At 50.7% G+C, this 21,328-nt stretch overlaps 1 protein-coding gene across 2 annotated transcripts; it reads left to right on the top strand.

Moving 5' to 3' along the window:
• The first annotated feature begins 238 nt into the window (after positions 1–238).
• On the top strand, positions 239–12,019 carry Bok (BCL2 family apoptosis regulator BOK). Of its 2 annotated transcripts, none has more exons than XM_038340126.1 (5): positions 239–487; positions 1,038–1,289; positions 3,770–3,898; positions 10,402–10,565; positions 11,285–12,019. In XM_038340126.1, exons 2-5 carry the CDS (start codon positions 1,067–1,069, stop codon positions 11,408–11,410), a joined length of 642 nt encoding a protein of 213 aa, XP_038196054.1. In that variant the 5' UTR covers positions 239–487; positions 1,038–1,066; the 3' UTR covers positions 11,411–12,019. The 2 variants fall into 2 exon arrangements, with proteins under 2 accessions (XP_038196054.1, XP_038196053.1); XM_038340125.1 differs by lacking the exon at positions 239–487 and adding an exon at positions 509–579.
• Positions 12,020–21,328: the final 9,309 nt, after the last annotated feature.

The following is a 21,328-nucleotide window of genomic DNA, read 5'->3' as shown; positions in this document are numbered from 1 at the left end:
CCTCTTACAAGGCACTAAGTCAGCCAATTCTAAAATGGATCTCGGTGCGCCCCAGTGGGTTGGTGTCAGAGCTGGATGTTCTTCGCGCTGCCTGTCGGGACAGCTCCAGCCTGGCTGCGTTCCTGGCGGCGCATCCCGAGAACTTGTGTGTTGGTCTTCCTTAAACCGGGGAGGCGTTGGGCAGAGCTGGGCTGCGGCTCCACCCCCGGGGGTTGCCGTTTCCTTAGAAGGCGAAGCCCTAGGCTTGGCCACTCGCCTGCGGGGAGTCCGCGGTACGCCTCCCGCACGCACCTCTGGAGACCAGGACTTTTGCGAGCGCGGGAAGACCGGCGGAGCCTGTGCTTCGGCTCGGGCGTGGACGGGGCGGGCGCTGGGGCGGGGCGCGCTCGCGGGTTTGAATGGAATGGTCTAGACCGGCGGAGACAGCGGCGAGCGGGTCCTGAAACCAGAACTCCATTGCCGCCCCGCGCGCCATGCGGCCAGAGAGGTGAGTCGGGCGGGCGTGGCGTCTATGTCCTGGATGTAGCACCATGGGAACGGCGACACCGGGAACAAACACCCGCTCTGCGAGGTGCACAAGTGCGTGGCCTGGATCGCCGCGCCGTTTAGAGCCTTCCTTGGGAGTTGATTTCCCTGCCGGAGGAGCCCCTGTCGCCTGGTCGCCCAGGCTACTCTGCTTCCTCCGTCGCTCCCAAACTGGTCCTCGAGCCTGGGCACTGTGACCACAGAACCTATCGCTATTTTTCTCGCGGTGCTTCCAACCCTTGACCACCGCCGGTGATTTAATTTAGAACCTAAAAGAACGTGGCACTGTATTTTTAAAGGCTTGGGGAGCAAAACGAGAGGCCATTTGAAACTGGCCCTTTTTGAGGGCGGCGGCTAGCCGACCTCCTCTGTGAGCTTTGGATCGGCACTGGACCGGGGCGCACGCGGTGGGGACCGCTGTGCCTCGCGCTGTGCCTCCAGGTCTCCTCGCGTGGCGGGCGTCCCTTTCCCGCTTGGCTGGAGGCCGTCCAGCTGTGCTTTGTCTGTCCTAGGTGTGGTTCCTCTCGCCTGCGCTTCGGCCATGGAGGTGCTGCGGCGCTCTTCAGTCTTCGCTGCGGAGATCATGGACGCTTTTGATCGCTCGCCCACAGACAAGGAGCTGGTGGCCCAGGCCAAGGCACTAGGCCGGGAGTACGTGCACGCGCGGCTTTTGCGCGCCGGCCTCTCCTGGAGCGCACCGGAGCGTGCTTCTCCTGCCCCTGGAGGACGCCTAGCGGAGGTGTGCACCGTGCTGCTGCGCTTGGGTGAGTGTGGGGCACCAGCAGCTACGATCCCAGCCCCCCTAGTTCCCATAACTGGTTGATGGGCCTGCCTGCTGTTTCGGGGTACCAAGTACATCTGTTCTGCACCGACATTCCCTTCTCCAGACATGTTCAGTCCCTCTTTGGTTGCGTCTCACCCTCCCTCTGGGGTAAAGAGGAGGCGTGCATGCGTGGGAGTCCAAATCTGTCTGGAATGGTGAGGGTGAAGGATAGGCCACCCAGGTTGGTGCTCCTCTGTTCTCCCCTAGGCTTGCCTGCTTGCCGGCTCCTTTTCCAGGTCCCCCACCCCTAACCCTCCATGTCTGCTTAGCCCAGATCACAGACATTCTTGTCGTAAATCACAGAAAGCTCTGGAAGAGTAATATTTTAGCGGCTAAACTTTGTGACCCTTGTACTCTGCTGGACCAAAAAATCCTTTGTGGGACCACATGTCCCAATGTTTGTTTTGGAAAATAGGCCTTTCAGTTATTGGCTGAGATCCGACATCCATGGCTGTTTCCCTTGATGGGAAGGCCCCCCGCCAGGGCCTTCTCGAAGGACATCTGGGACATTGTTTGGGGGGTGGGGGCGGTCACACATAGCTCAGTGGCTCTCCTTAGCTCCTCTAGGCCTGGACACGTGAGGGAGAAGAATAGGCAAACATTGATACTGGACAGTTCGTTTACCTTGTCACAGCTGCACCAGGGCCTGGGGCTGGCCTGGGGCCGTCCAAGGTAATGGGAGGTAAATAGCAGAGATCACATAAATAGGTGAGTGGGTGTCAGGGAGAGCTGGCGTGCACTCTCCTGGTTGGAGGGAGCCATGGGTGAGCTGGCTTCCTGCGAGGTGAGGTATGCACACATACTATTTTATATAGGCCCTGCATCTCTGCTGTGATAGCCTCAAGGAACAGGGCTGTGTAGACCTGGTCTGAGTAGAGTTCATGCCGTCTGAGCTGGGATCCCGGGAGGGCTGTGAATGGACAGAGGGAGCCATCTCTGTGTGTGGGAAGGATGAGTGAAGGGGTTTGGCTAAGCAAACTTATAGAGAAGAAGACCGGGAGCTGCCGCTGGAGAAATGACATAGTGACCTCCTGAGAGTCCCTAGGGCACGGGGTGGCAGGGAGGAAGTCTTGCCTTGGGTCTGACCCACTCAACGTCTGTCCTCTCGGCCCTTTGGGCAGGTCCTGGGAGGATTGAACACTGGCCTGTAGAAAGGAGCAGGTTAAAGCCGTGTGCTCAGCTAGCCCTCTGAGGACTGAATAACTTTAAGGCCTTTCTTCATCATTCAGTCCTATTGTTCCTATACTCTGGGGTTCAGACCCTTCCAGACAGCTAAGGGGATTCCTGGAGGAAGAGCACTTGAATCCCAGTGTGTGCTTGTTCAGGTTATGTTTGGTGCTGTCATGACTATTCAGGATGATTTTTTTTTCTAAGCTCAGTGATAGCTTCCTGCTTCTCCCCCACCCCAAGCCTGACCCCAGCCACAGACAGGAAGCAGTCCAGCTTGTGTCCCTCAGCAGTCTCCCTGGGGTCAGTCTCTAGAGGCCCCCAGGGTTTTATCCTTGGCAATACCCAGGCCAGCCTTGGGAATTTCCATGCCATCTCTTCATCCCCTGGCCCTCCTCCTCCTGATTCTGCACCCGTTCCAGATCTTAATTAATTAGATAGAGCACAGCTGGCCTCAGGGATGACGTGGGTGCCCTTATCGCTGGGACAGGCCGAGCGGCAGCAGCATTTCCCTGTTTGCTTTGGCTGGGGAAGTGGCCGGGCCAGGGGCACCCAATCAGAGGCCGTGTGGAATTCCCGGCACCATCTTTCCCTGTGCGTGCATGATGCTGCCAAGGGCACTGCAGCCCGGGGGGGGGGGAGGGGGCAGGTGGGACTGTGGCAGGCATCCTCTTTGGCCCAGCTATGGGGGCACTGATGTAGGAGCATATAAAAACACACCCATTTGGCACCAGGAGCCCATGTCGGCATGTGGGTGGTACCATTGTCCCAGGGCCTTGGCTCAGCCCAAGTCAGTTCACTGAGCCATTATTAGAGATGCTAGTGCTTCAGCCAGGACAATCCTATGAGGCAGCAGGCAGTGACTACATATTCCAGCCGAGCCCCTCTCCATGTTGGGTTCTGCCCGCCTGCCTGCTGTGAGTCACTGACTGGGTAGGCACTGCCCATGCACCACTGCAGGATTCCTGCCCCACTGGCCCAGCCAGCTTGCCTTTGGGAGCTGGAGGTTCCACAGCTTCCTTTAGTCTCTTTGTTCGTGGGGCCAAGGTTGGGGGAGTCAAATGAAGTAAGATAAGATGAAGGGGTGGGTGGGTGTCAAACAGACAGAGTGGAGTATCAGGGCCGAGTGGAGAGAAAGGTGTGAGCCTGCGGGTCAAGTGAGGTCAGGTGGATCAAGGGCAGGATTGAGTTGTGGTCAGTGCTAGCCACAGGGCTATGGCGTGAGAGGACCTGAACCCCTGTGTGCCCCTGCAGGGGATGAGCTGGAGCAGATTCGCCCCAGTGTGTACCGAAACGTGGCCCGGCAGCTGCACATCTCTCTACAGTCTGAGCCTGTGGTGACTGACGCCTTCCTTGCTGTGGCAGGCCACATCTTCTCAGCAGGTAGGTCTGGCTTGTTTACTCAAGGCACCTCTGGGAGAGGAGGCTCAACATGTGTGGGTCAGGCAGGCTTACAAAGATAGAAAATCCTTGGGATCCTCTGACACAGTCCTACGGGTTCCAAGTCACTGCCAGCATACTGCCAGCCTCCTGGCCCTTTGGGCTGTGCTGAACTATGTCACAGCCCAGTCCAGCAAGAGCTGGCTCAGAAGGCAGCGTGTGGTGCTGCTGGCCACTTTCTTTTTTCGTCTTAATTTTGGTTTTTTGAGAAAGGGCTTCTTTGCGTAGCCCTTCCTGTCCTAGAATTCTGTAGACCTTGCTGGTCTCGAACTTGGAGATCCTCCCTCTGCCTCCTGAGTGCTGGGATTAAAGGTGGCATCACCACCCCCAGCTGTTTATTATGTTTTTATTTGGTGTGTGTGTGTGTGTGTGTGTGCGCACACACACACACACACACACACACACGCACTCATGCACTGAACCACGGCACATATGTTCAGATCAGAGGGCACTTTTGGAAGTTGTCTCTCCTTTCATTGTGAGAATGAATTCAAGTCTCAGGCTTGACTCTAGGCGCCTTGAAATTGAATACTCTTGGTCTACAAGAGTTCTGGGAAACTTGAGGGTCTAATGGGGGGCGGCTGGGAGTTTTCATGGTGGGTATAGGAGTTATATATGTAATAAGTTGAGGTGGTGGTGGGATTTAATAATATGAATGAAGGGTGGTTTATGATTGAACTAACGGGAGAAGGCGGTGCAGTGACATGGTTGTGCTACTTGGTTAACAGTAGTGGCTGGGTGGTCTCTGTTTATGAGTATCTTTATTATTATCAAGATTTCTCGATAACTATTGCTGCTGGCCATCCTGAGGGCTGTTGACACAGGCTTGCCTGCCATTTGATAATGGTCCAGCATTGGTTGCGGTGGTGATACCCTGCAAGGCAGTAGCTCTCTGCATATACTGGGCTTTGGTGACCATGGTACTTGAATTTCCACAGCTAGATCCACTTGGGATATTTAAAAAAAAAAACAAAACTGGGCATCCTGAAGAGTCTATGAGTGTGCCTGGTTGTGGGGCACATCATGAGATCAGGGACACACTTATCTGGATGACTGTGACCACACTCACCTGGGGCTTTCCCAGGGCCTTCCATGTCTGCTCCAGAAGTGAGTGACAGGCAAGGCCACTTCTTAGCTCCTGCAGCCTCCTCCCTCTCTGCCTCAAGTTCCACTATTGCTGCTTGTCTTTTGTACCCTGCCCTGGGTTTACCGGAGGCTGCAAGACTTATCTCCCCACACCTTCCTGTGCCATGCTCTTCCCTTAGAGCCCTGCTAGTCACCTTGTTGTCCACATGTGTCATTTACGCCATATCCATGTGGTCTTTTCCCTAGGAGTGGCGAGGCCCAGGGCAGCTTCAGGAGCATCACATGCCGGGCCAGGGTCAGCCAGTGTGGCTTCTGGAACGAAAAATGTGGGGCTGGGGGGTGGGCTGTGGGTAGAAAGTGAATGTGTGGGTGATGGAGTGGGAGAGGTGGGGAAAGGTTGTGGCATGGGTCGGGTAGGGGAGAAACTGTACCAGGAGTCAATGGGCTAGTTCCTGTCCCTTTCTTGAAGGTAACCTGCAAGTACTTGGTGGGAGCAATAGTGGGGAGGGCTCAGGAAGGAAGCCAGAAGCCAGCAGCCAGCAGCCATGCATTTTGGGTGGAGGATCACCCTTGCCCTCTCTGGAGCTTTGCAGCTGACGCCAGCCATGGATGGCTTGCCTGGGTGTCTGTCTCTAAGCTGTCAAGCAGGCTGGTTTACGAGCCAGGGATAGCTAGATTTATAAGGAACTTTGCTTCTGAGGCTGCAGATCTAGCCCGCGGATGGCTTCAGCGAACCCAGGAGAGACTGGACCTCCGTGAGTGGCAGGAGTGAGCAGGAGAAAGGGACTGGGGCTTTGGGTGGTAGTGAGTGTGAATTGGGAAGAGGCCAGAGTAACCTTAACCCCTGTCCACCGTCCCTGCCTGGTACAAACCCACCCTGAGCATGCAGGCAGCTCAGAGAGGCAGCTCTGGAGATCCTCTGTGGGAGACAGAGCCCTTTCCAGCTAACGCCAACCATGGCTGCTTGAGTGTCTGTCTCCAAGCTGGGGGGAGAAGGTGGGAGGAAGAGAAGCCATGGGAATGCAGGGGGTCACATCTCACTGGAGGTCAGGAAGTACCAGCAGGCTTGACAAACACACACACATGATGATCAGCATCACTGCATGCACCAGAATGGCGTCATCCTTACCAGGACGGCCGTACGACCACAGCGCTGATGAGGATGTGGGGAACTCAGCCTTCACTCTAATAGCTGGTGGGACACACTTCAGAAAACAGCCTGGCAGGTTCTCAAATGGTGAAGCATGGTATTTCCATGTGACCACCAAATCTACTACTAGATGTAAACCTAACAGAAAGAAAACACGTGTCTGCGGAGAAGCTTGCCTGTGTGTGTCCCCAGTAGCATCAGTTACACAGCCAAAAATCATACTATCCACTCATACATGAATTGACAGTGGCTGTGGGATATTGGTCAGCCATGAAGAGGAGTGTGGAACCAATGTGCCAGACACAAACGTGCAGAGTGCTGGCGATAACAGAGCAGATTAGAAGTCACCAGGGGGCACTGGGGAAGCAGGGCCTGACGGCCACTGGCTATGGGCTTCCTTCTGGAGAGATAAGATGTTCTGGAATTATGGGGGCCGGAGAGATGGCTCAGCAGTTAAGAGCACTTACTTCTCCTCCAGAGGACCTGAGTTCAATTCTCAGCAGAGCTGTAAGTTAGTTCTATCCAGTTCTAGGCTATCTGAGTCCTCTTCTGGTCTCCTTGGGCATAGCATATATGTGGTGTACAGACACACAGTCTGACAGAACACCCACCCTTACACATTAAAAAATAAATGAATCAGGCTGTGTGTGGTGGTGCACGCCTTTAATCCTTACCCTCTGGAGGCAGAGGCAGGTACATCTCTGAATTTGAGGCCAGCTTGGTCTACAAGTTCCAGGATAACCAGAGGTGTATAATAGAGAGAACTTGTCTCAAAAAACAAATAACCCTCTGCCAAAAAAAAAAAAAAAAAAAAACAACAACAACAACAACAAAAAAAAAAAAAACAGCACTTGGGAGACAGAGGCAGATATTTGTGAGTTCATGGCCAGCCTGGTCTACAAGAGTTCTGGGACAGGTTCCAAAGTGACACAAAGAAACTCTGTATAAAAAAAAAAGTCCCAGCACTTGGCAGGCAGATGCTCGTGAGTTCAAAGCCAGCCTGGTCTATAAGAGCTAGTTCCAGGACAGGTTCTAAAGCGACACAGAGAAGCCCTGTCTCCCCCCACACACACCAAAAAAAGTTCCAGAATTAGATCGTGAATATATGAGAGCCCAAGGGAAGCAGACACTCCCCAAGATGTGCCCCTGGACACCACCTTCCCCAGCCACTTTTGCTGGGAATGTCATCGCCCTATGGAGCACACTTTTTTTTTTTTTTTTTTTTTTTTTTTGGTTTTTCGAGACAGGGTTTCTCTGCAGCTTTAGAGCCTGTCCTGGAGCTATCTCTTGTAGACCAGGCTGGTCTTGAACTCACAGAGATCCGCCTGCCTCTGCCTCCCGAGTGCTGGGATTAATCGAGCACACTTTTTAACAGGACATTCAGCTCCTCGGTTCTTCTGGTGGATTGGAGCACTCTGTGGGTGACACGTGACTTCTCCATCACATCAAGGTCACAGCTAACAGCAGGGAACCCCGTGAGAATGTGACTGACAGCAGGGCCTGATTACAAGGCCCTGTTAGTCGGTGACCCTGGCCTAGGATACTCAGCAGGCAGAGAGCCAGGGCTGTGCCCTAGGAGTGCTTGTGGATGCCATAGAGGAGCTCAGCTGGATTCCAGACTTGGGCTTATTTCGAAAGAGACAGAAAGTCACTCCAATGGGAGAGTCAGAAGCTGATGTGTGGCACTGTTTGATTTCGGGGGGTTGGGTTCTCCCCCCTCCCATTCCCTTTTGAGCTAACAACATTCATATACTGTACATTTTGTCACATTAAATGTCAGATCTGGTGGCATTTAGCACATTCAGAATGCTGTTTGTCCCAATCCTGAGGACATATTGCCTATCGGCAGTAACACCCTGTCCCTCGCCCCCAGACCCCTATGAATCTTTTTTTTTTTTGATTCGGTGGGTGTGCCTGTTCCATGGGCGTTCCTGTTCTGGGTTTTCTCCAGGTGGACTGGCACAGTATTTGTGCCCTTTTGTGTTTGGTTCCTTTCCCTTGCCATGTGTGGCATTCATCAGAACTCCACTCTGGTAATTGGCTGCATAACCGTGCCGCTGCGGGACCGCAGCAGTTTGCTCACGAGCCTTTAGCTTTTCCTTGGTGGTGGGCATCTGTGTGCTGACTGGCGCGTTGGTAAGAGGCCATTCCAAGTGCTGTGTGAAGGTGGGTTGAGGGGAATGTCATAGTCTATAAATGCCACGACTTAGCTTAGCATCTCACAGGCCAGCTGTGGCTAGCTGTGTGAGCTTTTCAGGTCTTACCAAATGCTCTCCAACTCCCTTTGCTAGCAGAACTGAGAACAGCAGTTAGCTGAGCCCTCACCTCATCTTCGTGTGTGTGTGTGTGTGTGTGTGTGTGTGTACACAAGCCTGTAGGTGCAGACGCTCCTGTGTATAGGTCAGAGGTTAAGGATGAGTATCTTTTCTCGTAGCTTCTTCCAGTTACTTTTTTGAGACAGTCTCACTGAACCTGGAGGTCACTGATGACTAGGCTGGCTGGCATCTTGTTATAATTTATCCTCTTATGCTGTTAATATGGGAAATGGGTTTTATTTTTTTAAATGCTCAATGTGTTATTTGTGCTTTTTTTTTTTGCTCTCTCAGTCTGAAGACCCTCTTGCCTCAGCTTCCTGCTACTGAGATTACAGGAGCACACTACCTCACCTACCCCCTCTTTAAAAGATTTGTTTTATTTTAATTAATTAATATATTTATTTAGGTTTTTTGAGATAAGGTGTCTCTGGCTATCCCAGAACTCGCTCTGTAGACCAGGCTGGCCTCGAACTCAGAAATCTCCTGCCCCTGCCTCCTGAGTGCTGGGTTAAAGGCACACACCAGCATGCCTGGCTGATTTATTCTATTTTTAATATTTTATATTTTAATATAATTTTAAATATTTATATCAACTATATAATTTACAGTTTTAATATTTATATTTACAAATGTCTAATATTTTATGTTTTAATATTTAAATATAAATAATATACTCAAAACATTTGTTTTGTTTTTAATTATGTGCATGTATTTGTACCTCTGTGTGGATATGTACGCGTGTATCCAGGTCTGACCCTGGGAGAGCAATAGGTGCTCTTTAACTACGGAGCCATATTTCCAACTCCCTCTTTGGAGAGAAGAACTTACGTAACCCAGGCCGGCTGAGGATGACCTTGATTGACCCTTTCTTATTCTCCTGCCTCTGCCACAGAAATGCTGCGATTATGCCAAGACCCGGCTCTTTTTTGTCAGCACTAGTGATAGCATACAAAGTTTCTGTATTTCCACTTCCGTGTGTATATGCATGTTTTGCGTGTCTAGGCACATACGTGTGCATGCATATGGGGACCCAAGGTTGACATGGGCATTATCCTCCGCCAGTCTTCTAATTCACTGCGGCAGGGTTTCTCAGGCATACCCAGAGCTCACTGCGAAGCTTGCTAACCAGCTTGCCCCGAGGATCCTTTCTCGGTCTTCCAAGACTAGAATTGGGGAGGGTGAGCTGGCACACCCACCCCGCATTTATATGAGTTATGGGGCTCTGAACTCTGGTTCCCAGGCTTGCTTAGCAAATACTTTAACTACTGGACTGTCTCCCCAGCCCCTACATTTCTGTATGTTAAGGTGTTGCATGTAATCCCCCACAATGCTGTTCATTTATCTTACGTCAAGGTTTTTACTTCAAGGTCAGCAGTCTGGGGAGGAGTCTTCCTGTGGACTGTGGCTTTTTTCTAAAGCAAGTGTGGGATAGGCCCTGACCTACTGCCCTGGCGTCAAGGTTCAGAGCAGCAGACAAAACAGGGTCAGACACACCCTTGTCTGCTGCTTTCCTTGCCCAGTTCTGAGTCAGTTCAACCCCACTGTGCTGAGTTGCACTGCTTTCCTGTGGCCCCTCTCTCAGATGTGGGTAAGGCTGGTCTCCAAGGCTCCAGCAGGTATGGCTGGGAGCCTCCATCTACATGAGAACAGCCTGAGAGGGAAAACCTGACTTGCTGGAGACGATGGTCAAGCCTGCTAGTTAGTATATCTGGCCAAGTGCCCTGTTGTGGTGGTGGTGCCCTGCACAGAGGGTCCTGGCTCCATTGTCATTTATTAGTCACCAGCTGATGGCAGTCAGGAAAGCTGAGCATTAGAGAAGCTCAGCTCCTCATGGTACCCTAGGGGCTGGACACCACTTGGGTCTGATCAGCAACTCTCTCTCTCTCTCTCTCTAGGCATCACATGGGGCAAGGTAGTGTCCCTGTACTCGGTGGCTGCAGGGCTGGCAGTGGACTGTGTCCGGCAGGCTCAGCCTGCCATGGTTCATGCCCTGGTTGACTGCCTGGGGGAATTTGTGCGCAAGACCCTGGCGACCTGGCTTCGGAGGCGTGGTGGATGGGTGAGCCTGAGAATCAGCGGGGCTGTGGGGTGGGATGGGGGTGGGGAGTGGTGTGGTGAGTACCGGAGTGTTAGTGCAGGAAGAGAGGGTGGAGTGGGATGGAATGTGGGGGCCATAGGCAAGGGCTTTAGGACTCGGGGTTGCTCTGGGACGCAGGCAGGTGCTGGCTCTTCTGTGCCTGTGCTGACATGATCCCAGACCCTAAACTCTTGTCTCCTTGCTGTTCCCAGAAGGCGCCTGGCAGAAAGAGGCCGACAGGTAGTCTTTCAGAGACAGAACCAAGCCCCCCCTCACAGTGAGATTTCAGTGCTGCCCAAAGTACTTCACTTCCCTCTTGGGAGCCCCACTTTTCTCCGTTCTCAAGAAGCAAGACCTAGAGGGGCAAGCGTCAGGATCAGGCCCTCCTAGTCTCCGTGCCTGACTGCCTACATGGTTGGCCAAACCAAAGATACTTTTGGGTTCTAGGCACGGAGGATGGCTCCTCCCAGAAGTCCATTTCACCTGTAAAATGGGTAGGCAAGGACATTTGACTTGAGACCTTTCCCCTTCTAACTCTCAGGTGTCCTGAACAAGTTTAGGCCCAGATGGGCCACATCCTCCTTTCTCAAACAGCTTTGTATATTCCCTTTGTGATTCGATGAGACATTTTTCTAGGGCAAGGTACTGGGGACCTCGGGTTGCCTGGTCTGGCTAACTATCCCATTTTTTTTTTCTCCCAGACTGATGTCCTCAAGTGTGTGGTCAGCACAGACCCCGGCTTCCATTCCCACTGGCTCGTGGCCACGCTCTGCAGTTTTGGCCGCTTCCTGAAGGCTGCGTTCTTCCTGTTGTTGCCAGAGAGATGAGCTCCCACCAGGGCAGGGGCCACTCCTAGAGCCCCTGGGCCCAACGCACGGGGCCCGCAGCACCTGCAAAGCACCTCCCTCTCTCAGACTGGGAACATCTGGCCCCTGGGGCCCTGTCCCAAACCCCATTCCTTGTGGACCCTGGCCTCTGGGAGGGCTGAGTGGAGGAGGCCATCCCAGAGTCTGGAGCTGGCTTCAGTGTCTTCTGTAGCTCTTCCCTTGGGTCAGTGCCCAGCCCCGGAGGAAGGAACCGGGGATCACTTTCACTTGATGCTCAGGGCCTCACCCCAGGAAGGGATCTTCCCAGGACTCGAGCTGGCCTCCGTCCTTGTGGGGAGCAGGTCATGTACATCTGATCTGAAGGTGACTGTGGCTAACGCAGGAGCCAGGGATGCTTCCTGTCCCCGAAGGCAGAGCAGAAGGCTCCTGTGTGGCTGCTTAGGCTATTTCTAGATGAAGAAGGTGTCCCTAACCCACAATGGGTCCTTCGTGCCAGAGACCAGGGGTGTAGGTAGTTCGTCTGACCAATGAACAGAGATCCTGTGGATGAGGTGGTCTGCTTAAGTTGGACCCCAAATAAAGTTTTACCCAGTGGAGGGTGAGACCCTATTCTGCTTTCTCTGTGTCTGTCCTCATGGGCCTGTGAAATATCGCCAGCTGGGACCTCCTAGAACTCAGACTTGGGAAGCTGGTCCTTCATGAAGTCTAACATTCTCCTCCTGTAGCTGCTGTGTTCTGAGCAGCTTCAGACTTGACCTGACTGGGGGCTGTGAGGGAATGAAGAAGGCAAGCTGGGCCCAGGTGGGACAGGCACCCTCTGGAGCTGCGGCAACCTGGAACCTCACACATTCTTTATGTGCAGCACAGGGAAGGGTTAGCTAGTCTTGGCAAGGTGTCTGTCGGTGCAATCTTAAGTGGTAACATCTAGGAGGAAGCTACAGTTGCTAGTTTTTTTTTTTTACACGCTGTCAATCATTCATACACACTCATACTAGCAAATACTGTCAATACCCACAGTCAGACCAAAGGAAGGCTTTCCCTTCTCATGGGTTGAGGCATTGGACCCTTGACATGGCCGGGCCTGTGTCAAACAATACACATTCACCCGGGACTTCATCTTCTCTACACATTCGCTCGGCTCCCCACATCCAGCCAGCCTTTCCTTGATACCAGTTATTTAAATCAGGCCACGGGAGTGTTTCGGAGCCCTGGCCAGACCTGTAGCGCTGGGGGAGGTATGTGCTGGCTGGATATGCCCTGTCCCTTATCTCCCTGAACCCATCCTTTGACTTGACGGAGCCCTGGCAGCCAGGACCCCCCCATCCCTCCGCCCCCGCCAATCTGTGTGGGCTGGGCTGGGCTGTGTGTCAGGCTGAGAAAGCTCCTGTAGAAAGATGTTCTATCGCTAATGGGGTTCACATCCCCTTGGAGGGTAAAAAGGGAACAAGGCATTTATTTTGGGTGTTCAGTGGCCCATGTTAGTATCAGTTAGAGGTATGAAGGGCTGGTCTGTGACCCAAGAGGGAAGGATTCTGATTGGTTCTCCAGTCAAGGCACTAATGTCTCCCTAATGGAGAGCTCTGCTGGTCCAGAGTGCCATGTGGCACTAGAGATATTCAAGATACGGGGAAGGCCAGGTTCTGGTGACCTGAACACTCTCCAAACGGAGTCCCTTGCAAATAGTGAGGCACTCCTAACTATGCTGGACGAAACGGGGAAAGAAAAGGATGAACACAGGACTTCGGATTCCCAGCTCTTGCATCCCACAGAAGGCTTCAGCGTTATATCTGCCCTAACAGAGACTCTTATCTTCTTCAGCCAGAGTTGAGGTTGCTGAGCGTCCAACTGAGGGCCTCTCACCAGTGGCTGGATCGTGGCACATGCTGAACTAGTCTCACAGGAGGTCTCTTGTTAAAAGGACAGCAGGAGTTGGAATGAAGTTGTGTGGGAGGCCTTGAGGAAGCTGGGGCACTGGGCCTAGTGAGAAATCAGAGGCAACAGAATCAGCTTCCCACAGCAGCGGGTTTCTCCCTCTAAGGACAGCAATGTCCACCACCAGGAGATGACCACCATGAGATGACCACCCAGCATTTCTGAGGCACGGTGAGGGCCTCCCAGGGGTCCTTAGGACCTCGACTTGGATGTTTACGAAGCAGTTATTTAGATACAAGCTGAGACAAGAAGGGCCCAAGAGGGCAGGGGACAGGATAGGAACAGGTGCACTGTCGCTAAAGAAATTTTACATTATTTGTGCAAAGTGTAGGAAATGTGTAGACATAGCTATCAAGGGTGGGAGGAATGAGTGGGACCAGGCTGAGGTACTGACAAGACTCACCAAGCAGAAGCATTCAGGGTCATAGCTGTGGGTGGGATAGGAACCAGCACTGTGGTTGGCTGGATGGTGGAAGCATAGGCCTGGCGGCCTCTGTAAACCAACTAGAAATGTGAAATATTTTTTTTTGTAGTTGTTGTTTTAATTTTATTTATTTATTTATTTTGGCTTTTTTGAAGCCTGTCTTGGAACTCACTCTTGTAGACCAGGCTGGCCTCGAACACACAGAGATCTGCCTGCCTCTGCCTCCCGAGCACTGGGATTAAAGGCGTGTGACACCACTGCCCGGCTATCCTGGAACTCAATACATAGACTAGGCTAGCCTCAAACTCACAGAGATACTCCTGCCTCAGTGTAGTAAGAGCTGCGGGCAGGCCTGCTTTTCCTCCTGCCTGGCTCCTGCACAGCTAGCTTAAAACCTGAAATAACAACACACAAACTGTATTCATTTAAACACTGCCTGGCCCATTAGCTCTAGCTTCTTACTGACTAATTCTCACATTTTGCTTAACCCATTTCTAATAATCTGTGTAGCACCACAAGGTGGTGGCTTACCGGGAAAGATTCACCATGTCTGACCTGGTGGCTAGCTTCATGGCGACTGTCTCAGAAAGGAGAGGTATGGCGTCTGCCTGAGGCATCTGTCTCACTTCCCTTCTTCCCAGCATTCTGTTCTGTCTACTCCACCTATCTAAATACTGCCCTATCAAAAAGCCAAGGCAGTTTCTTTATTAACCAATGAGAGTCCTCCATCACCTCAGCTTCCTGAGTGCTGGGATTAAAGAAGTGTACCACTCCACCCAGTTTAGGGATGTAATGGAGAGACCATATGTGGGTGTGAGAGTTGGCAGGGTTGTCTTGGAGCTCCCTGCTACCCACTCCCTCGCTACCCACCTCACTGCTCGGAGGCAGCTCCAGCACCTGAAGTCTTTCACTGTAGGCCCAATTCATGGGAGGTCTGCCTCCAGGCTGGCCTCACTGTGGCACTGGAGCCAGGAAGGACCCACTGCTTCCTGAGACAGGGATATTCCCCAAGGCTCACTGGCTCCTGCTCAGGCTTTAGGACCGTGTGTGAAGGCTACCCACAGTCTCTTAGCCTTGGTTTTTCTCAAGCTACGGTAAGGCTGTGACTGATAACTTCAAAATCTTCTAGCCGGCTGGCTACCTGATGAAGCAAGAATTCCAAGGACCGCCAAGGCTTCAGTGTCAGAGATCCTTAAGCTGCCTTGAAGCCTGTCTCGACCTCATACTTGCCTGTCCTCCCCGCCCCCGCCCCTCACTTCTAGGCCCTGCTGCGTCCTGGCTACTCCCTCCTATAAAGTCTGACCTGCTTACTCCATGCTTCCAGCCCCAAGAGGGTATCTTAGGGGCCTTTGGGTAAAGTCTTAGGGTGGAACCCTAGTATGTACCATCACCCAGGGCTGTCTTGGCATTTGCTGCCTGGTGGGTAGCAGGTGGAGGGAAGTGGGGAAGGAAGGAGGGAGGGAAAGAAAAGGCGATGTCGGTGTGTGGGTGGTCTTGCCTCTCCAGCCTTCTGTCCTTGGATCAAAGCCTTTGGTGTGTTTCCCACACTAGAAAGTAAGCACTCAACGCTAAGAACTCAGAAAAGCACAGGGCTTAAAAGTGGCACAGAGATCAGTGTGCTCATTTAGTCAGAGGACACAATGGGGACAGGACACATTCCAACAGCAAAAAGATAAAAGCTGGAGACATAAATGGAACAGGAACTGTGAAGTCTATATGAGGCCAGCTCTAAAAACACCTTCAAGTCACAAGACAGAGCAGAACAGACAGAAGGCCAGCGAGGAGCCAGCTGAAGGACAGCCCTCCAGGTGGGCACTCATAAACCAGACGGATTCCTTATAAAACAGGGTGTTTCCTGTCTTAATCAAAACAAGCTAATTATAGAATTCATGAAAGGGGGCAGGGGAGAGAGTGCACACCCAAGAGCGGTCCAGGAACCATTCCCGCCCCAGTGGGAGAAATGGGAGGGCAGTCCTACTTGCCCCATTCGACCTTGAGGCTCTAGCACAATCAGAAGCTGGAAAACCAGGGGTGTGGATAACCCAGGGTCACACTGCATGTCTAGAAAGTTCAGTCTGTCTGATGAAAAGTATCTTCTCAAGCCCAGAGAACAACTTCAGCAGGTCTGCACTGCGACCCCTGCACCAAGATCAATGCCAGTAAAGCAAAGAAAGGCCAGTGTAAAACGTGGGCAGTGTAGAAAAAAAGTCAGCTGGGCAGTGGTGGCGCACACCTTTAATCCCAGCACTTGGGAGGCAGAGGCAGGCAGATCTCTGTGAGTTTGAGGCCGGCCTGGTCTACAGAGTGAGTTCTACATGTGCTCCAAGTCTGGTAAGTAGCTGTGAGAGCTACAACGCATAACTATACCAAATGACGCTGGGTTGGACACTCTTAAGATGGTTAAAATGTTGACTTTTGTGTTGCATGCATTTTACTTTAATAAAAAATTGTAGTTAAAAAGCCAGGGGATTCAGATGAATGTTCCTAATTCAAAGAAGTCTGTAAACTCTGTGTCACAAAGAAAAACAAAATACAAGAGAAATACAGACCCAAACCCAATTTCCCACCTATCATTGGTCCAAATCCACATCCAATACCATTCTCTTTTGTTTTGGGGAGTGGGCACCTGGCCCAGGCACTGGGGTTTGGAACCCCATGGAGGAAGGGCCGTGTCTAAACAAGCGAGCCCTGTGAGTTGCAATCTCACTTCTAGAAATCAATGACAAAAAAAAAAAAAAAAAAAAAAAAGGAAAAACTCCAAAATGACAGAAAAGGCTTCATATGCTACTGTTTAATGAGCAAAAGATGAAGTGATTCTAATGCTGGCATCAGGGAGGGATAGCAGATGCATCCTGTTCTAGAATTCTGACAACAAAACCGCTCGTGTGATTTACGTGAGCAAAATGAACTTAAGAGAACCACCAAATCCAGAAACAAAACAACTGAACTTATATACCAATTAGTATCATGGCACAGTCAGAAATTAACATAACGTATTTAAGTTTTGTTTTTAATAGACGGATAAAGACTAGCAAAAATCAAATTTGAATCAGCGGTCTTGTCATTAAAAATTATTTTCAAGATAACTGCATATATCCTATACAATTAGGTAACATTACTTATTTAAAGTTTCAGCTTAGAAGAAACAGAATCAAAGAATATAAATTTAAAAAACCATTATAGTCTTAAACTTGAATTGGAAACTGGCTCTCTAGCTGCTTCCTCCCTCAAAGATCACCCAGGCTCCTCTGTGGTCTCCTCCCCTGGGAAGAGTTGATAAGATAGCAAGCTGCAACCTTGTAGCTCTCAGCTCCGCATCTCTCCCATCCCCTTGTAGCTGCTCTCCCCTCCACTTTCCAGAGGTCCTTGAATTTTCGCTGGAATTTATCAGTGTCTTCTGGATTTCTTCGTCTCCAACCCCATCGGAGCCACATTCCCTAAAACCTATAATAAGAGAATCTCGTTTGTTCTTTCGATCTCAAGGGAATTGAGGGAATTCACAGGTACTAGTGCAATGATGGAATTTTCCTAACCCTTTGGAGCCCAGGGAACTAAGGGCCCGTCCCCTGCAGATCGAGTACTGAGACAACTCTTCCCACAGAGCTCTTCCTCAGACTTGAAGGCTTGCTGTCCCCTTCAGGCTGGGATGCTGCAGCTCTGAGGATGCTCATGTGTAGGGCGATTTTTTCGTGCATGTGTGGATGCGGGAAAGGACTAGAAGAGGGTGTCAGACCCCCTGGAGCTGGAGTGACAGGTTGTAAGATGCTGGATATGGGGGAAGCAGTAAAGCAAGAGCTGTAAACGCCCCACCTGCAGAACCACCTCTCCAGCCACACGATCTGTTTGTGTGCAAGGTATTCGTGCACAGGTGTGTGCTCCTGCAGGGGCCAGAAGACAACCCAGGGCTGTTGTTTCTCAAGAGCTATTCACCCTTTAAATTTTATTTGTTTTACAAGTGTTTTGCCCGATGTATGTATGCATGCTTGTACATATGCCATATGTGTGCCTGGTGCCCGTGGAGGTAAGGGGAAGGGTGTCAAGTTCCTGGAACCGGAGTTATACACAGTGGTAAACCGCCATGTGGATGTTGAAACTGAACCAGGCCTTCTGCAAGAGCAGTAAAAACTCTTCAACTACTGGGCCATCTCTCCAGTCCCTCCTGCCTGCTTTTTGAAACATGGTTTCTTATTGGACTGGAGCTTGCCAATTAGGGTAGGTTCTGACCTGCCGGTCTCAGCTGTCCCAGCACTGGGGTAGCAAGCATTTCCCACCACACCCAGCTTCTTGTAGCTGTCCTGGAACTCCCTATGACCAGTCTGCCCTCAGACTCAGAGATCCGCCTGCTACTGCAGCAGGTGCTGGGATTAAAGGCAAGCACGGCCATTCCAGAGTCCACATTTATTTATGTGCATGTGTGCACTTATGGCGGCCAGAAGAGGACGTTGGAACTCCTGGAGCTGGAGCCACAGTCACCTGGGAGCTGTGGATGCTGGGATCTGAACTTGGGTCCTCTGGGATAGTAGCAGGGTGTTTTTAACCTCTGAGCCATCTAGTCCTCCACCTCGTTTCCCCCCACCTTGTTTTTGGAGACAAGATCTCTCACGGAATCTGAAGCGTGTCCATTTGGTTGGACTGAATGGCCAGCAAGCCCCAGGGCTCCTCCTGTCTCTCTACTTTCCCAGCACTGGGATTATGGCCTATTGTTAAAATTTCTTCACATAGGGAGACACAGGCAATCCCTTCTCCGAAGGTCCCCCATGCAAATGTAGGCATGATTCTGACAAAATTTACTCTGATGAACCAATTACTTTCTTGGGCTTTCTTATGGCACATAGGTGAAGTTATTTTCAGGGAGTGGGCACTCCCTTGTCTCGGCAGACTGTACCCGGAAAGTCTTTACCCAACAGAGGAGGGCTTTCCTACAGCACAAAGATGAAGCCCCACTCCTCGAGTCTCAACCCACATATTCTAGCCCCTTCCAGAAGTCATGGGCAAGAAAATGCCCTTGCTTTGACTGCTGACAGTATGCTGTCCTAATTGGACAAGTAGGATACAAAAGACAGTGACTGCCAAATCTTGTCAAGACAAGGCAGGACAGTCCTTCAGAAATCTTGCTTCCTGGAAAAGTCTGTAGAATATCTAGGCCTTTTGGCTGAAAATGGATGCCCCAATGCTGCAGAGGAACTTTGGGTGACTATCCAGGCAGCCAGCTGCTTTTGTAATTTCTCATACTTTTTGGAAGTTACTTGCTTGGACTTCCTGCTTACTCAGCTAATTTTATTTCTACCTTGGGTCTCTGAGAAAGTTGAAAACTAGATAGCTATAGTTTTCTTTGTTTATAAGACTCAGAAAAGAAATTCACTAAAGAAGTACAAAGTGTGTAAGTTTGAAAAACATCAAAAGATAGTTTTAGATGATAATGCAAGTTATAATAGAAAGTAAATTAGATACAAGACTTTGGACTCACCAAGATAGGATAGATAATGGAGCATTTTCTCTGACTTCATCAAATGCAAATGGACTAGACATCGTTGATGTATTTATTGCCCATATAGATTATATAGTTACTGTACTTATTGTAAATAGTTTCCTCATATTAGTTATAACCTTTTTATATTAAAAAGGGGAATATAGTGATATTGTTTATGATTTAACAAATAATGCTTGTTCATATATAACAGGCTTGTATATAATAGGTGGGATATAACACTTGTATATAACAGGTGGTAGGGAATGGGTGGCTACTCAGGTGAAGGTCTCCCCACCCTCCCTATCCTTCCACGATGGGGAGTACAGTCAACAAGCCCAGATGGGATGCCCCTTGGCCAGCGGGCAAAGCTCGACTGTTTAACTCAGAGAATAGTCACAACACAGGAATATGCTGCCACACACACTTTTTGCACAGGTGCTGTTTGTGTGGCAAGAGCTTTACTGATGGAGCCACCTCCCCAGTCCCACATCTATATTTGTCAATGTGTATGCCACAAGCTAATGTCGTTTTGGTCTGCATTCTTACCCTTGTGTCAGAGTAGCTGGAATTGTGCTAAGATGATTTTGCTCAGGGTTTCAGGTGCCAGTCCATCACGGCCAGAAGGGTTTGGTGAAGCAACTCCCACCACAACCACCAGGGAGAAAAGCAAAGGGCATACCGAAAGGAGCCAGGACGAGATAGAGGCCCTAAGGACACACCCTAACCTATTTCTTCCAGCTAGGCTCCCCCACCTACCGCTCACCACTTCCTAATAATGCCACCATATGCATGATCCATCAAGTGATTAAGCCCTTGATTAGGTCAGAGTCCTTATGATCTAAGAGTGTCTGGAGACTCTCTCTGACACACCCAGGGGTGCGTGTCCTGATCCCTTAGGTGTTTCTCAGTGTAGTCAAGCTAACACTTCATTGCCACGAGGAGGTCACGGACTCCGCAATGTAACTTCACATATTGTCTTGGGGAAAATAAGAGAGAATAAATGTGAAATGACCTCCTGGGGCCAGGGCTGGGGCTCAGCTGGTGAGGTGCTTGTCTACCGTCCGTGAAGCTCTGGGTTTGACCCTCAGTCCCGCATGAAGTCAGGCTTTGTGACACACACTTGTAACACAAACATTTGGGAGGCAGAGATAGGATAATCAGGAGTTCAAAGTCATTCTTGGCTACATAAGTCAGGTTAGGCTTCATGAGACCTTGTTTCCAAAACAGAGTTTTTGTCCATGAAAAGACATGAAAGTTGAGTAGCCCACATGAAGAACCTGTGTATTTCTAGGCTTTATTTCCACCCACCAGAAAGATCCAGGGCTCTAGGACCTGAGCAGACTTGGGTCTGAGGCAGGCAGCCCCAACAGGTTCATAGATCAAAGACTCTTTTGGCCTCTAGGGCATAATTTGAGTCCTGGATGTCTGCCAAAGCAAAAGCAGCACCTGACTGAAACTGTGTGCAACCTTCTGCTGGGTGTCCACAGACACTGCAGGTACTCTCACCCCAAAGCACAGACCCAGGGAGAAAGCACCAAGTACCAGCTTCATGGCCAGGGGGCTCAGGGGCCAACTCAGCCAGCTCTGGAGGGAACATCTGAGAAAATCCCAATCACGACAACCATAAGTAACAGAACAGGGTAGCCAGGCTACTGAGCTTATGGTCACACACGCATGCACACACACAGAACTTCCGAGTAGCAGGTTGAGAGTCAGGGTAGGTTGCTGGGGTTAACTGTAGAAAGTCCTGGATTCCACCTCCAGTATTTGGCGGGAGTGGGGGGGGGCAGGGAGAAGGAAGGAAGGAAGGAAGGAAGGAAGGAAGGAAGGAAGGAAGGAAAAAGAAATCTCTGTGGAAGAGGCTTAGGGGTTAGAGGGCATTATAAACACTATAGTCTTTGCCTAGCATGAGTTAGATCCTTAGCATTGCAAAAAGCAAAAACAGAACCTGTAAAAAGTAGGTAGGAAGGGGAGGAAAGGAAGGAAAGGAAGCATGTAATCCTTTCTTAAAGAAAAGTCTGGAAAACAAACTATCAGCAACAGATGAAAAATGTACAGTCTACACAGTGATAATATTCAAAATCCTCAGCCA

This window comes from Arvicola amphibius, chromosome 8 (assembly GCF_903992535.2).
Source record: "Arvicola amphibius chromosome 8, mArvAmp1.2, whole genome shotgun sequence".
Lineage (NCBI taxonomy): Eukaryota > Metazoa > Chordata > Mammalia > Rodentia > Cricetidae > Arvicola > Arvicola amphibius.
This window is presented reverse-complemented; position numbering and strand designations above follow the sequence as displayed.

Coding starts and splice junctions, on each gene's coding strand:
- Bok (XM_038340125.1), top strand. CDS start 531: ATGGGAACGGCGACACCGGGAACAAACACCCGCTCTGCGAGGTGCACA. Junction 580..1,037: donor CCGCTCTGCGAGGTGCACAA/GTGCGTGGCCTG, acceptor TGTCTGTCCTAG/GTGTGGTTCCTCTCGCCTGC. Junction 3,899..10,401: donor AGGCCACATCTTCTCAGCAG/GTAGGTCTGGCT, acceptor CTCTCTCTCTAG/GCATCACATGGGGCAAGGTA.